Here is a 16,103-nt window from a genome sequence, read left to right as displayed (position 1 = left end):
TCTTTGAGATCACACCGCATAACTCGACAACGCAAGATTTAAGTACACATGATGGAATTCCATCAGGTTCATGCGCACACCTATATTTTAGGGACATCAAACCTTTAAAAACGTCATTTTCAGAAATAACCAAATTAGCTATACGATAGGGATAGTTTGCTGATAAATCGAAATTAGTAGTCGTAAAGTTTCGTCGGAAGTATTCAGCAAAGAGATTTGAGATTTCAAAATCATCCGAGGAATCAGAGCCATTAAATTTATGTCTCACCACCGAGTAAGCGAAATAGTCGAAAGCAGAGCCACTTTTCGAACCAAAGCTAGATTTAGAACATCAAAACGTTTAAACGAACCATCATGCTTGTGATAGGAAATACACCAAGTTACTTGAGGCAAATTGAAGTCACCCAATGCAGTGACTATATCGATTTAGATTACTTGGCCACTACGCAAACACCACCACCATTGCGTTACAATCGATCATTTCTGAGAACCTGAAACGAATTATGGAGAAGTTCCGACAGGAAAACTCCGTACTCCTTGAACTTAGGAAAGTAGAGTGAATTTTTGAATTTAGGCCACTAACATTTTCACAAATGAGAGATAATGAGCCTGAAGAAATATTTAGTTTTTTGAAGGGAAAAGGGCTATTGCATTAGTATAACGGGGTCGATCACGAAGGATTTGGTTTATTTAACAACATATCCATGTTTTCAGTCGGAAGTAGTATTTTAAAAGACGAGATTGCTCTAGATTGAGAAGGAGCCAATTTGAAAATGCTAACACGCTTTAAATTGACAATAGGGCTTTCACCGTCAGATAACTTTTTATGTTATCTACAGATATATCAGGTGTCAGTCTTGACACAAATATTGCCTTTCTGGGAGGAAATGTAAATGTCATTTTTACTAGGGGCAGTAGGTTTCACGAATGTGCGACGTGCCCAGTTTGGAGAACAGCGTTCACACTCGAACAGCCAGAGGGATAGGACGATTTACTATTCTCATTATTAGTCTTAGGCGATGACTCCTGAGTAGATTGAGCGACGCCAATGGGAAGAGATACCGTTGCCAATGCACCATAGCTCAAACTAGAGGGACTTTTCTGCTTATTTGTAACTTTTTTGTTACCGACCGACTCAACAATAGCAGAAACGCTAACGTTCTTTGTAGACTCTGAGGAAACGCTAACTTGTATCAACGAATCAGACTTGGGGGGAAGCCATCATGCAATATAAATAATAAATTATAACGTGCAAGTGAGAGCGAGATCAGCAAATACTTAGCTACAGCTCTAATGAGCACACTAGAGAACATAACTGAAAATTTTATCATGGTCACGATCGTCTTTCGATATTATTTGCGACTATTTAAGGGCAAATCTCAATAAAGAACAGATTAGTTTTCAAAAGCTTCCCCCTTAAATTATTAAAAGAATTCAATGGCGGAGGAAGAGAGTTCAGTTTTTGTATTATCTATTAGACATATATGTGTTGTAAAGAGAACGTATAATTTTTGTTGCTTGAGTATTCTTAAGCCTTCATAAATTAAAAGAAAAAACAGGATCGGAAAAGTCCTTAAGCGGGAGTCGACATACGTAAGCGAACACTGTCGTCATAGCACGATCGTTAAACGTGGCGAGTTTTAAGAAGTTTACCCACTCGAAACCGAAATAGTAAAACCACAAATATTTTTCTTGCCATAACTGTGTACTTTCCTTATTATTCAACCAGTGTAATTCCATTGAAATTATACGATTTTCATACATTTTAGGTTATAAAAAGTTCAAATCATTTTTCAATATCGAAAGTAAACTTGAAACATCATTTCGCTTTAAGAGACCCTGTATTCAGTTGTAAAATGATCAAAAAGAAAGTTCATACAGTTATTTGAGCAGCAAGCTAGGGAACATAACCGAATTTGTGGAGAATCAAACGTATGAAGTCATGATAACAATATTGAGGTCATTGTCAAAAACTAATCCATTCTTTTGTACAAATCAAGAAAAAAAAAAAATTCAATTTGAAAGAAATGGGAGATATAGTAAATACAGGAGCAAATTTTGTATTTTTTTCTTAGATGTTGAGTAATCTTGCATTTATACAATTTTAAATACGCTGCTGATTAATTTTAGAATATAGAAATTTTTAAAAAACTTAATTTTGATACTCCAAATTAATGGATATTTTTTGACAAGCGTTTTCACAAATTTTTTGATTTCTTCACGAACAACATCACCGATTCCAACATATTGACTGAAGCCGACACTCTAGAATGAGAAGAACTGTTAAGGAGGAATCAATACGTTAGAACCAATGAAAAATGTGCTGAACATTTGTAGAAGTTCGCATCAAAATGTCCTGGTCTACTAATCAATGCAGAGGATGATATTGTTAGCCTGCGACGATCTATAGACACTATGAACAAGTTACTTCGCGGTTACAATGAATTAATTAACCACATGAGGTTTGTATTATTGTTTCATTCCTCAAAATTGTGAGAGATGTGAATGGTTATTCAATACTTCATCACGTTTGACAACTTACCAGTTCTGAACCACTGTTACTTAACTCAGGGTCGGCGTCCTGATCGGAAAGGCCATCATCAGCGTCTGGTGGCAGCTCAATTCCGCGTTGACAAGCTGCATGAGACTGAGATCTAATCCGCAAAGCCATTATTATAAAAGATAATCTTAATTTGTGATGGTCGCAAAGTTGTACTCTTACCTGCAATGCTTATACATATTACTCTTGGTTTTAAAAGCAATACCACATGTATCACAAGGGAGGGAACGTTCGTTTGTATGAGGTTTTGCAGCATCGAAGGTTTTTGTACAACTCATATTGCAATAAGACCATACATAGCGGCCAATACTCTTAGCGCTGATATCTGGTGTCACTAAAATATTGGGTTCGTTAGAAACTTCAGCAGTCTGTTGTTGCTCTTGTTGTTGTTGTTGTTTCTGTGCATACATACTTGCTGCTGCTGACGTTTTTGATGCATGTTATCTGATGTATTGCTCTTCCCTGTCCGCTCAGTGCTAGGCTAATGTTTTGATTTATTGGCGAAACCATTTGTTAACGTGAATGGATGAGTTATAAAGCGTGTTGTAATAGAGTAATCATTAATATTCAATTATTGTTATAGAATAAACATAGGTAAGCACGTTGCTACGCCTAATGATGATGATATATCTAACCTAAAGAATATGTCATACCCACAATACGTAAAATTACACCCGATCATATGGCCCCGAAATATTATTAAATGACACATTTAGCCATAGCATATATATCGCGGCAAAGCAGCCATGCAGGAAGACGATCGTTAGGCTTACTACGGTAAGGTTCTAATTCATTTTTAGTTGAGGTCGTTTAGCTGTGCTTTTAAGCATAGGAAATTTTATTTTATTCATTTCATTCATTCATATTATTTATTTATTGTCTTTAATAACACAGGCGAATTTGGTTAGCTAGGAAATTCTGCTCTTCTATGATGGGTGTACGAGATTCGGTCCCAGCCGAACATAACTTCCTTACTTGTTTTTACTTGTTATGAAAGAAACTTAAATTGTATGTCAATTTTCGTTGCACCAATTTTGATTTATTCACTATTATATTTTACACATTGCAGTAGCACACAATTTTTTTCTACAGATAGCAGTTCAAAAGCATAAGGGTTTTTTTGATATTAAAAAGAAAATGAGTAGAATTGGTATTATCGGCTTTGACCGCATAGGGCGCATATTTTATCATCCTTGTCTGCTTAAAAATGCAGAAGTGCTGGCCATAAATGATCCAGCGTTATCCCCGGATCAAATGGGTTATTTGTTGAAGTACGATTCGATACTTGGACGTTTAAATGTAGAGATTGAAAGTGGCAAGGATTGTTTAATGGTTAATAATACAAAGATCACATTAACGAAAGAGAGATATCCCAAGAAAATTCCCTGGGCAGGCGTTGAATGCGTGGCGCCTTCACCACAACTGAAAAAGCGTCCGCTCATATACGTGGTTCGGTAAAAAAAGTCTTTTTTTCATATCCGTCAACAGATGACCCGATGTTCGTGCAATATAAATCAGATATGAAAGTGATTTCAAATGCTTCTCGCACAACAAACTGCTTAGCTCCGTTAGCAAAAGTTATTCATGACAACTTTTGTATAAGAGAAGGATTAAAGACAACCATACATGCTTTTACACCTACTCAAGCTGTGATAGACAATGCTAGAAAGAAATGGCGTAGAGGCCATGCGCAAGATATTCTGCTGCAATAATGCGAAATGAAGATGCCGAGTTCAATTTTGCGTAGAGGCGTTGGATGTTGGTATTAAAGATAGTTTCCGTTTCTCTAAGCAAAAAGTTGCGGGTTTTCGCTCATTACTTTACGGAGGACTTTGCAATTTTTATGCAAGAATGGACAAAATCGGGCATTCTTACACAACATTATAAGTGGTTAAACTTTCTCTTTTCAATTTTTTGAGGCTTCATTGCTTAGTAATCATAAGTTCTTATTATTATTATTACTAAATTACTATAATTAAGTTCCATAAATTAAGTTCCTTCCAATGGTCCTCTCCATAAATTAAGTTCTAACTATCAATATAATTTAGTCGGACGGATAGACAAGCTTAGACCGATTCAGAGAGTGACCGTGAATCGAAATGTAGGTTTATCTCAAGTGCTTCTAGGTGTTGCAAACATACACACAAGCTTAATTAATATACTTCTCTATCATAAGTGGTGTATTATTATTATTACTATCATTATTACATGTAAATTTAGCTTAAGAAGTAAATTGAAAGGCTAAAATTTACCGTCCTTGACATTTGAACCGCTTACTCGCCCACTCAGGCAGATGAAATCGCAAGGTAAACTAGGCAGAATATTTAAAATTGTTTTGCCCTTAAGCGAAGATATATTATCTGCCTAAGAATGCGTTAATTATAATGCGAACGATACTATCGATGTGGGTATCAAATAAAAAGACTTGGGGAGTAGACAAGCTAAGTGTTCTAATTCTTTTCATACTATTCGATTATTTGAAGCCTCCACATGTATTAAAATCGTTCTAACATAATTTTCTGATTTATATTTTGTTATGTCTTAAAGAGTTTTTTATATAATAAGACAACAACATTTTCGCAAAATTCTAGTTTCTCTGATATTCCAGCGCTTTGCTTGTAAAACGTTTTGTCTAACCCTCCGAAATATTGTTTAAACGTACATCATCTTCTACTTAAAAAAATCCTGTCAAACATGAGAAAGTACAGTAAATTTCTTAAAGAAGCACGAATTATACCAACATACATGCATCGAACCTCTTCCCATTAGGAGAACCGTAGTTGCCACATGTACTTAAGATGAACCTCATTTATCGGACCCTTTAGGTCTATTTCTCAGTGAAAGGAGGTGTATATATAATAAATATGTTCATAACATATGTAAGTATCATGTATATATAATAAATATATATGTAATAACTATACACGTATACTTATATTTATATGTATACATATATATAACTTATTTAACAATCGAGCTAGCTCTCACATAGAACAAAATGAATTTGATAAATATGAGGTGGGGTGAGGCGAACTTATCCGAATGCTATAATATTAATGATAAAACCATTCAACTAATCACTGCCAAATTGAGCCGTCTACGTGCTTTACACACAAACGGACGTTCTCAGCTAACAGATCACAGTCTTGATGCGATATTAGTTAATTGTAAATATTCATATGTGAGTGGCATAAAAATTTGTGTTAGAAGATAAGATAAATAATTGGAAAAATTTAATTTCCTTTTATTTCAGACACTTTCTGTACACCAATGTCGTCGTATTTACGCCGATATCGCGGATCGTTTGAATGATCTGTCCACTTTACGCAATTTAAACATGGACAACGCCAACAGCATGGAAAATCCTGAGCTGTTCCGTTTAAAAAGACGACTTGATTACTGATATTTCGCCGAAATTTTTGTTGTTTTTATTCTCTACTATTTTCAATTGCACAATTTTCGCTAATTGGCCAGAAACCAAAAAAAAATGGAATAACAATATCGTAGCTTTAGTTAAAAAATTGTTACTTCATGTTATTCGTCGTCTTTACGAATCATCATCGATATGGGCAAGTCAAAAGATTTGTTTAATGATTAGAAATAATTGTTGTTGATATTTATCCTATACACATACACGCACACACCCATAAGGAAACAAAGATACATGTTATATATATGTATGTATGTATACACATGCACGACGTTGACAATATTTCAAAATGTCCAAATTATAAAACAATTAACTCTTACCAAATTGATTATTTATTAATCTAAAAAAAATCTGTGATTTTATTCCGAAAAATATAAAATTGATATGAAAATTTGTACGCTTTTTTATTGTTACCGTTGTTACTTAAGTGTTAAGTATTATTATTCATTACGTATACATATAATATATATTCTACATGTAATTGTTCATTTTAAATTTCAATAAAACTTGTGATGATTACCGAGATAATATGCATATGAGAACTATTTGAAAAATTCATTTCCCATACACGTTTCATGACTGTGTGAATAAATAAGAAAAGATTTTTGTGGAAAATTCTCTCTATTCGCCATCTAGTTTTTAGTGGATAATGTATCTAGCAAATGGCTATCAAAAAGATGTTGAATTTAAGAACTATGACACTAAGTAACACTAAGTAACTAGGCTTTAGACTTGAAGCCGATAGCTTCTTTTTTTTACAACAGACATTACACGGACGTACAGAGGGATATTGATAAATTAATAAATTGATTTAGAATTTGATGCTGATCAAGAAAATATATATACTTTGTGGTGTCTCTGGAGCTTTCTTTTCTTTTATATAAGATTATATATTGTATAAAAGCACTTGTACGAATATATGCGAAGAATTAACACAAAGTGTTCAAAAATATGCGAAAATCGAACGCCAGGTCTCTAAAAATTGAATAAAACTAGTCAGGAGACGTTCAAGGGGAGATAAATGCTCTTTTTTTATACATTTATATATATAAGATTATATATTATATAAAAGCACTTGTACGAATATATGCGAAGACTTAACAAAAATATGCGAAAAAGTGGGACCGGTTTTAGAACAAAACATCAAAGCGGCTGAAGAGTTGGGGCTGGACGTGAGAGCTCTCGTCTGCGACCGAAATCCCGCAAATTTACAGCATATCCGAATATTTGGAAACAACAATATATACAATAGAAAACGGGCAGACGGCAGCACACATTGCATCCGGCTTGTGTACGACTATCCCCATATAGTAAAAGCAATTATGAGTAAACTACATGACAACAAAGAACGCTTTGATCTCAATGTACTGTCCATAGTGTCACAAATGCGACCGAAAAGTAGTTCTTACTGACAACGAAGAGGCTGGATGCCGGCCTACAGCAAGGGATGGAAGATGGCTATTTCGATGCAGGTGATGAGCGATGCGCAGATCGCAACACTACAAGCGGCAATCGAAAATGATGAAATCGAGGATACTGACGGAAAAGCGCAAGCAGTTTGCGACTTAACCGCGATAATTAGGAAGTTCGTAAACGTCTTCCATCGGGAAACGATCAGCAGCGAAACATGGACAGAGCTGAAAAAAGAAAGACGTAGAAGATTACTTGCAGAGCGAATTTATTGGGGACCACCTAGCTGCGGACATCCAAGCAACAATCACGAACTTTCAAGCAATTATGGAAGAGCTGCTGGAGGCTTACCCTGGCATAACAATCGCGCCATACAGGGTAAGCCAAGATCTGTTGGAAAGATTTTTCGGCAACATGGCAGCCAGCAATAGCAACAGAAGGTGCCGATCATCCGTAGAAATAACGGCGCTGATCAACAGACTACGGACCGTACAGGAGGAGTGTTGGTCAGAAGCAGTCGAAGAGAAGAAGGACTACTTGCTTATCTATGAACTGCGGTACGACCTTGAAGCGCCGATCAATAAAGCAGACGAATTCGTACCGTTCGCTCCTGATGGTGAAATATTCGAAAATCTGCACATTCAGCCATTAAAACCAAAGCTTGAAGAGTTCCTGAGGCTGCTCACAGGATGTGGTATAGCACGCTACGTTCGTGAACAGCTGCAATGCGAAATATGTTAACGAAGACGCCTTCTGCTATGTAAAACGAGGTCGCAAGGTTCCCAGAAATAAACTAAATAGCTTAACGTGGACCTCGAAATATCTGAAACCGGCCTTTCCAACTGAATCTGTCCATGAAGCTTTTCAGAGAGGGTACGAAATCTTCTACGCGACCATGAGACAGTACATGACCGCAAAGAAAATAGGCATGCGTCTACAAGCAACGATAATGAGACGAATTCCCTTTTTCCAAAGACCAGGATTATGCAGCAGAAGTGAGGTACACCGGAGAAATTTGCTCGGTTTCGTGCTGATAATATTACTGACCGGAACAAATTTCAGGGAGAAAATGGACAACAATATCACGTGGTCGTAAGCTCCGCCGCGCGCCGTCTCCACCCTTCTCGCAATATTCGTTGTATTCCAATGGTAAGTTTGCATTTATCTTTACTGATTGTTATTTATAACTTAATTAGTTATTTCATTTTAATTTCAGATATATAATTAATATATTAATGCAGACATGCCTATCGCGTGGCTATGTTAAATCGTTTTCTCTAGTCTCTGATATGTCGTACATCGTGCAAAATATTACACGCATTGCGGGCGATTTATTCTCCATTGTCTTGCGTAATAATGATTCGATACTTGCAGGGCATATATTGCAAGTGTGCAAAATGTTTGAACGACAACAGTGGGATTTCGAGAGTCCTATGCGTCAGTTCTCGCATATCAATATCGAGACTATAGATAAATTAGAATGCAGAGGTGTTAGTTTATACACACTGCGTGAAATAGATCATGATGAGCTAAAGGAGATATTAAGTAGCAATAAACATGCTGAGCAGGTCTTACGTGCAGCCAAAAAATTGCCCATGCTCAGTGTTGATGCCACTTTGCAGCCCATAACACGTACAGTATTACGTATTAAAATCAATATATGGCCAAACTTTGTTTGGAATGATCGGGTACATGGTAAATCAAGTCAAAATTTTTGGTTATGGATTATGGATTATGGACGTTTCCAATTTTATCTATCATTCTGAATTGTTCCAGGTATTTTTACCAATTCGCAATTACAATTCTATTACAAACATAAATTATTTCTGTTTATGTGCTTTCTTCATGTTAAAATATACTTTTTAGGCCACGCGCAAATTTGTCTACAGCCAAAACCCACAAAAACTGTTGATGACAATAGCTCTCAAAGAGCCTTTCCCGCCACAATATTATATACGAGTAGCGAATGACACTTGGCTGGATACTTATGCGTGGACTCCATTAACTTTTATGCACTTAGTACTACCGGAACACCATCCCCCTCTTACTGAAACCTATAGCTATTAGTGCTCCGAAAAATCCAGTCTATAAATCTTTATATAATTTTACGCATTTCAATCCTATGCAAACTGAAGTCTTTCATTGTCTTTATCATACTGATAATAACGCAGTGTGAAAGCCAAAAGATGTGCTATCTCTTTTTTTTTTTTATTTTGTTCATAGAGTTTAGTTGGAAATCCTTTTGCGTTTTTGCAAGTGAATCAAATCTTTTGTGCTTACATGATTTACTAAACGCTGCTTCTGAATTGTTGGCCTCTTCGTTGCTTTATCTTCTAGAACCTTTGAATAATTCCTTAAAAGATTTCGCGGAAATAATGCGTACACAAGTAGCTCAAGTTTAGGCTATTATGGGCTTACGGACTCGATGATCGAGAATTTGACGCTAATGTTAAAGAATGCTTGGAGGTTTTCCCACAACATTCATTGGAACATAAGCACGGTTGGCTGTTAGTTCTTAGTTGTGCCTTGAGTAAAAAAATTGGATATCTCATCATACAACGTCAAACCAAGAAAATCGCTGAATGGCAAAATTTTGTAGACGCTGTGAAAGTTATGGGTAAATTTCTGAGTACAGTAATTTTTTATGAAACTCATTATTAGAAAGTATTGTTTCCATTCCAGAATCAGTGGATTTTAGTCTGACACCAGATCAGATCAAAAAGCGAAGCTATTTGGAATTTTCCGGTGAATTAAAAAGTTCAAGTTATGCGATATGATTTTTCAAGGAAAATTTTTTTTTAATAACTTCAGCCATGCATGTCTGTCAATTGGAAAATTCAAGTGACTTTTAAAGTTCACGGCAAAGGTACAGAATTATTTGGTGGCCGTTTTGCCATATGGTATGCCAAGGAACGTATGCAACCAGGGCCAGTTTTCGGTAGTAAAGATAATTTTTCTGTTCTAGTAGTTATATTAGACACTTATAGTAAGCACAATACACCTCATAATCTAAGTTTTTATACCTTCATTATTTCAGAGATTCTCTTCATTTTATATAGGTTGTATTAATTCCTCACAATGTATAGACACACCACACAGTCAAGAATATTGTCATCTTTTCTTTTAAATTTGATTTCCAGCACCAACATCCATATTTAAGTGCGATGATTAACAACTCCACTATGATCGCGACCGTGATGGAACAAATACCCAATTAGCCAGTTGCGAAGTACGCTTTCGTAATTACAATTTTGATACGCACATCAGTATACGCTACGAAAATAACATTTTATCTGTGTCGACAGCTATGGAGAACCGTGGCGAATGGAAGAACTGCTTTGCCGTTAACAATGTAGAATTACCTACGGGCTATTTCTTCGGTCTCTAGGCTACTACCGGTGATTTATCAGACAATCATGATATGTTTACTTTTAAATTTTATGATCTAGACTCAAATGTAACGGTATGTGGCAACATTTTGCTCGTGAAATATAATTTTTATAATTCCAGCCCGAGATAATAGTGGCACGTGTAAATATTATACCTAACGCTAAAACATTTGTACCGCCTCGAAAACATAAGGATGATCCGAAGTCAAGTATGTCGAATGCGAAAATCTTTTTCGTTCTATTTTTATCTTACAAAGATAACAGCTAGAGTGTTGTATATTCGCTTTTGTCAGAAGTGTGCTCTACCCATAGAGAGAGATTATTATTATGCATTGGTGAATGCCAATTTTACTTGGCTAAGTTGAATTTGGAGACACATTTTTTTATTGTTTGGCATGTTGACTCACTTTCGATTACCTGAATATCATTTGTGCCAGCTTTGCAGCTTTTCAAAAGGGGATCATGATGGCGGATTTTACCGCAGTTACTTAAATCTGAAAGACAAGGTAAAGTTTGCCTTAACAGAGCAGTTTCCCACTTCCCAGGACTAAATCGTAAAAGCACTTTATGTCTTTAAAATGAAATGGAAAGTGGATTTCTGATATACTAATTGAAAGGCCATATATTAACATACGTTTGCCTTTCTGATCGAAAATTGGATATTTTAATTCAAAAACTTCCAACCACATAAACATAAACATTTCTAAAAACCCCAGCGTGTTTCATCATCATTTAAACATGACTATGAATATGAGCAACTATTCTCAAAAGTGAACGAAACGTTTGTTACGTGTCTTCGTAGTCTTAAACTTTGAATTTTGCAAGCCTTTTTTTAATGATTTCCTTTTAATGTTATCAACTTTGCAACGGAATATATTTTCACAGTATTGTCAATGCTGCGATAGATTACATTAGAGTAAAATATTCTTATTTTCTTATTCAAGCCCTTTATTTGCACTGATGGTTATGTCAATATAGGTAAATCCATAAGCAGATGTCATGCTTCCACAGGGCTGAAAACATTCTTTGCTGGGCCTTTTCCAGAAGGCTGATAATCTGGCAAATCGTTTAAAATGGTATTACCAAGGAAAATCTTTTACATCGATTTTCTCCTCATGTTGAAGCGGATCTTCACAAAAATTTTCGCATTTCCTCTGCAGTTCAATTGGATCAAGAAAGTCGTCTTTTAATTTCTCTTCTTCTGCAAACACTGCTCCAAAAACTTCATTATCAGAATCTTCTTGAACTTTAATATTAGCTAGAACATCGTCGTCGACGGCAAAACTCATTCCAAAAATTGTTCCTTTACTTTCAAATACCAATAAATCCAAATTAGCAAAACATTACAAACACTTTCGCTTTCGTTTAAGAATTCATATTTATTTATTTTATTTTGTATTGATAAACGGTTAGTTAGTGAATTCGTTGAATTTGCCAACTCTGCGTTCTTAACTCAACCCCCATTTGGCCGCCGTAATATTCGGAGTCATGCTGTTTTTAGTTCACATAACAAAATATCCCTTATAGGATGTGGATGTTCCCTGGAAATCTATATTCACTTCCGTGCCATTTTTTGCCTTGATTGCAGGTCATTGTGGCTTCACCTGGGGATTTTATACCCTTTTAACTGAAGTACCTACCTACTTAAATTGCGCATTAAACTTGGATATGAAATCTCATGCTCTATTATCTGCTCTTCCATATTTTGTCATGTGGATATTGTGTTTAATTTTAAGTCCCGTAGCCAATCTGTTAATCCATCATCATATTACCAGTGTGACCGTTTCAAGGAAACTATTCAATTCGATTGGTCAATGGATTCCGATGATGTGTCTCATTGCACTCAGTTATATCAACCAAACTGCAATAACATTAACTAAGCGTCGTTCGAGTTCCATATTGCAAAAAAAGGTGATATTGTAAATAAATGCGTTTCAAAATTCTAATAACCAAGGGCTTATGGGTAAGATCTTCTTATTTACTCTAAGTTTGACAACAAACAGTGGTTCAATTTGCTAAAGACATGTCAAACACTGAACCTTTTTATATGTACTCAATTTTTGCTAGCTTCAGAACCGAATATCAATTCTATATATTACTTTATTAATACTACTAAGCTCATTATCTAATGTACTTTTATTTATATTAGAGCTGACAGCCTGTGCTGCTAGAGGTCAATGTCTTTTTTTTTTAGTCTAACAATTTATTTCATTAGTCTAAAATTATAATAATAATAATAATAATAGAAATACAAACACACATATATATATACGTATATAGATGCAATTATAAGTATAACAGAAAATTGTAAAATTGTAAGATTAAAAGTGTCTTGAATAAAGCATTCCATTTGTTTAACAATGACTACAATAGCTTTTCCCTATGTTGAAACTACGATATATAATAATATAAGTTTACAGTTCCGGATGAAGCATCGATTAGAATTTGTTCATAATGTTGCGCAGAAAATTGCGAATTTTGAAAATTAAGAATTTTTATGTAATTGCTTCTATTATCAATATATAATTATACCCACACTACCGAAGAATGTGTGGTGTTGCTCAAGAAACATATATTATAACAATATTATTCCAGCTAGGACTGGCGCATCCAAGGCTGTTGGTAAATCCCCGATTTAAAAGGAAAATTAACGGGTACGGATTTCCGCGTACCTACGATCAATGTTGTCGACTTAACAGTACGTATACAAAACGGAGCCAATGCTGACGGAATTAAAGAAAAAATTAAGGAAGTTGCCAATGGACCAATGAAGGCTATTCTCGGGTATACTGAAGATATGCATGTATGTATGAAGATATGATTGTATAGCTTTGAATGATAAGTTTCATAAAGTAATCGCGTGTATGACCCTGAGTACGGTTATTGCAGCCGTTTACTAGATTTGATAAATTTTGCACAAAAGAACGATAGTGAAGCAGATGAAGGAGGAAAAGAGACAAAACACAAATGCCAGTAAAAAGTCATATATTTTATGTTTCATCTTTAAAATTGTCGCATATTTTGCTATGCTGCTTTTGCTATTCTGCTTTTAAAATGACACTATTTTCATTCGCTAAAAAAACCAACTTGTCTTTTGGAAAATTAAAAACTTATTCTTTCTTTCAATTACAGTTTTTGTATTTACTTCAAACTCGACTGGAAGGTTTCATGCAATTAAACTGTACAGAAGAAACACTAATAATCTCTTCGTCATCGGCTTCGATGGTTGTATCGTCTTCTTCCTCTCTAACTGGTATGTCATCCAAAGTTGGCGTTTTTATGCGATTCCTTATAATGATGTCGCGTTCTGCGGGAGTTTGCAAGTGTAAAGGGTTGGTAACTATTTCACAACTGTCCAAACTGTCGCGTCCTTGTAAGCCCAAAGTTAAATTAACTTTTGAATGTTGCCCTGGCGTCAAGTCGTTAGACGGTTGCAAATGACAAGTTGTCAGGCGTCCGCTCATAGTGGCTGGGGGTGGTTTTAAACGTGATGGATCTAATAGCGATGGAATTTTATTCGTTTTCTTGGGGGTGCGAGCCGGTGAAGTTTTACGCGAATTGAACGATCTCAATTGTTTGGCTCTGTTTGTATAAATAAAAATTCGGAATAGCCGGGCAACTCGTTAAGAAACAACTTACGCTTCAATTAACTTTAGCAGCATGCAATGAAATGATTCGTATTCGTCGCTGCCAAATTCATTGGGATCATGACGGGCGTGCTCGTACATATCACAAAATTGATGAATCGTACGTTGACTGGCCACATTCAGCGTAGCTGACAAAGTTGTCAATAGAAAGGCCCTTAAACTATCGTAGGGGTGGCGAGCAGAGCCATCACTTTTAAAGATTTCTTGTTCTGCAATTTTTCAAATAAAAAACTATTCAAAATTTACGCATTACTTTTTCAAGCTCACCCAATATTTTAACGTCATCTACAGCTTGCATACGATAATGATAGGGTGCAAGTGTTTTGTCAGGCTGCAGGATGTATTTATCATCCGTCCATAGCAGTTTGGGCTCCTGCACTATTTTTTGTATGCAATCTAAGCGACGCTCAATTTCCTTTCTTAAAGCCTTAAAAAATTATAGGTTTAAAAATTTTCGCAAACGCCATAAATTGGTAACTATGATACGAATAAGTTGGCGAAAGTAGTTTCATCAAATTATCGTAAATTTACACGATGAGAAATGTATTATCTTACGTAGCCAAAATCAAACAATAAACATACTTACTTTTTTGGCATCATTGCCTATGGGCATGTGAGGTCCTCTTCGACTTCTCAATGTAAATCTCATTATTTGCCTTTTGGCAAATATAAACAACATTACGAAAGTCAAAACTCCACCCCCGATTATGATGATGATCATAACACCCGACAATTGCTCCATTTTATTACTTAATTCTTTCTTTGAATTGTAAATTTTGATATTTTTTAATCACCATTTAGATAGCTCAATATGACAAGTTTTCATATTTCATTATTGCGTTTATGTATTTCATATTTTTTGAATATGGATTGTGAGGGAGCCACATATGGCTTTCATATCCAGCTTGAAGGACTGTATTATTTTCTTAAGAGCTTGTTTTGTTTTAGAATAAGATAGAGAAATTGCTTTACTTTTTCATCTTTGTAATATTCTTCTTCTTCGTGCAATTATAGGTTTGTACAAGTAATAGATGAGTTATTCTATTGTGAATAATTTTTTTTTTTCACAATTTGCTGTTATTTTTCGTTTGCCTTTAGTGAAGTAGTGAAAGTCTATTGTTTGCTAACCTTATTGTAATCTTGTGTAAAAAAAAAAAAAAATTTGGTTATAGGGTTAGAAGGCAAATGTAAGATGGTGTCTTGAAACGAACTGAAAATCTAACTGGGGTACGATCTTGCTCTTACAAGTTCGTAGTTAAATGTTTTTAATCTATCGTAATTTAATTAAACAAAATGACAAGAAAATATTTTCCTTGATTTATTTTTGTTCGAATTTCGGTGATATTCCTTACAGTAATTCCTACTAAGAAGATTGTAGCGATTAGTTATATACAAGCATTTCTTAAAGCTGTAAAATACGCAAACAAATTTTGTAAATTTAGCAGTCATTACTTTAAAATTTTATCAGAGACAAATGTATGCCTTAGTTTTAAATAAATTTGCTTTACGTCTATCTTAAATTGAAGGATCATACAACGTGGTCCGAAGGCGCACTCACACTTCGTAACTCACTTAGTAATTCATTAAGAGCGTTTAAAAATTTGCAGTTGTTAAACATTGGATGTCACGCTTGACGTTAGAATTGCCGTGTGGATTAATATCATTTT

At 35.1% G+C, this 16,103-nt stretch overlaps 1 protein-coding gene and 1 pseudogene across 1 annotated transcript; one reads left to right on the top strand and one right to left on the bottom strand.

The window, feature by feature from the left end:
• The first annotated feature begins 3,697 nt into the window (after positions 1 to 3,697).
• LOC119642212 lies at positions 3,698 to 13,788 on the top strand (annotated as a pseudogene).
• Positions 13,789 to 13,920: 132 nt separating this feature from the next.
• LOC119642213 (protein C1orf43 homolog) lies at positions 13,921 to 15,210 on the bottom strand. Its single transcript, XM_038041254.1, has 4 exons — positions 15,023 to 15,210; positions 14,704 to 14,863; positions 14,429 to 14,645; positions 13,921 to 14,371 (listed from the first exon to the last, which is right to left on the bottom strand). Exons 1-4 carry the CDS (start codon positions 15,176 to 15,178, stop codon positions 13,936 to 13,938), a joined length of 969 nt encoding a protein of 322 aa, XP_037897182.1. The 5' UTR covers positions 15,179 to 15,210; the 3' UTR covers positions 13,921 to 13,935.
• Between the last annotated feature and the right edge of the window lie 893 nt (positions 15,211 to 16,103).

The sequence above is a fragment of the Glossina fuscipes genome, unplaced genomic scaffold (assembly GCF_014805625.2).
Source record: "Glossina fuscipes isolate IAEA_lab_2018 unplaced genomic scaffold, Yale_Gfus_2 221, whole genome shotgun sequence".
In the NCBI taxonomy this organism is placed as follows: domain Eukaryota; kingdom Metazoa; phylum Arthropoda; class Insecta; order Diptera; family Glossinidae; genus Glossina; species Glossina fuscipes.
The sequence above is the reverse complement of the archived record's forward strand: the minus strand, read 5'-3'. Positions and strand labels throughout refer to the sequence as shown.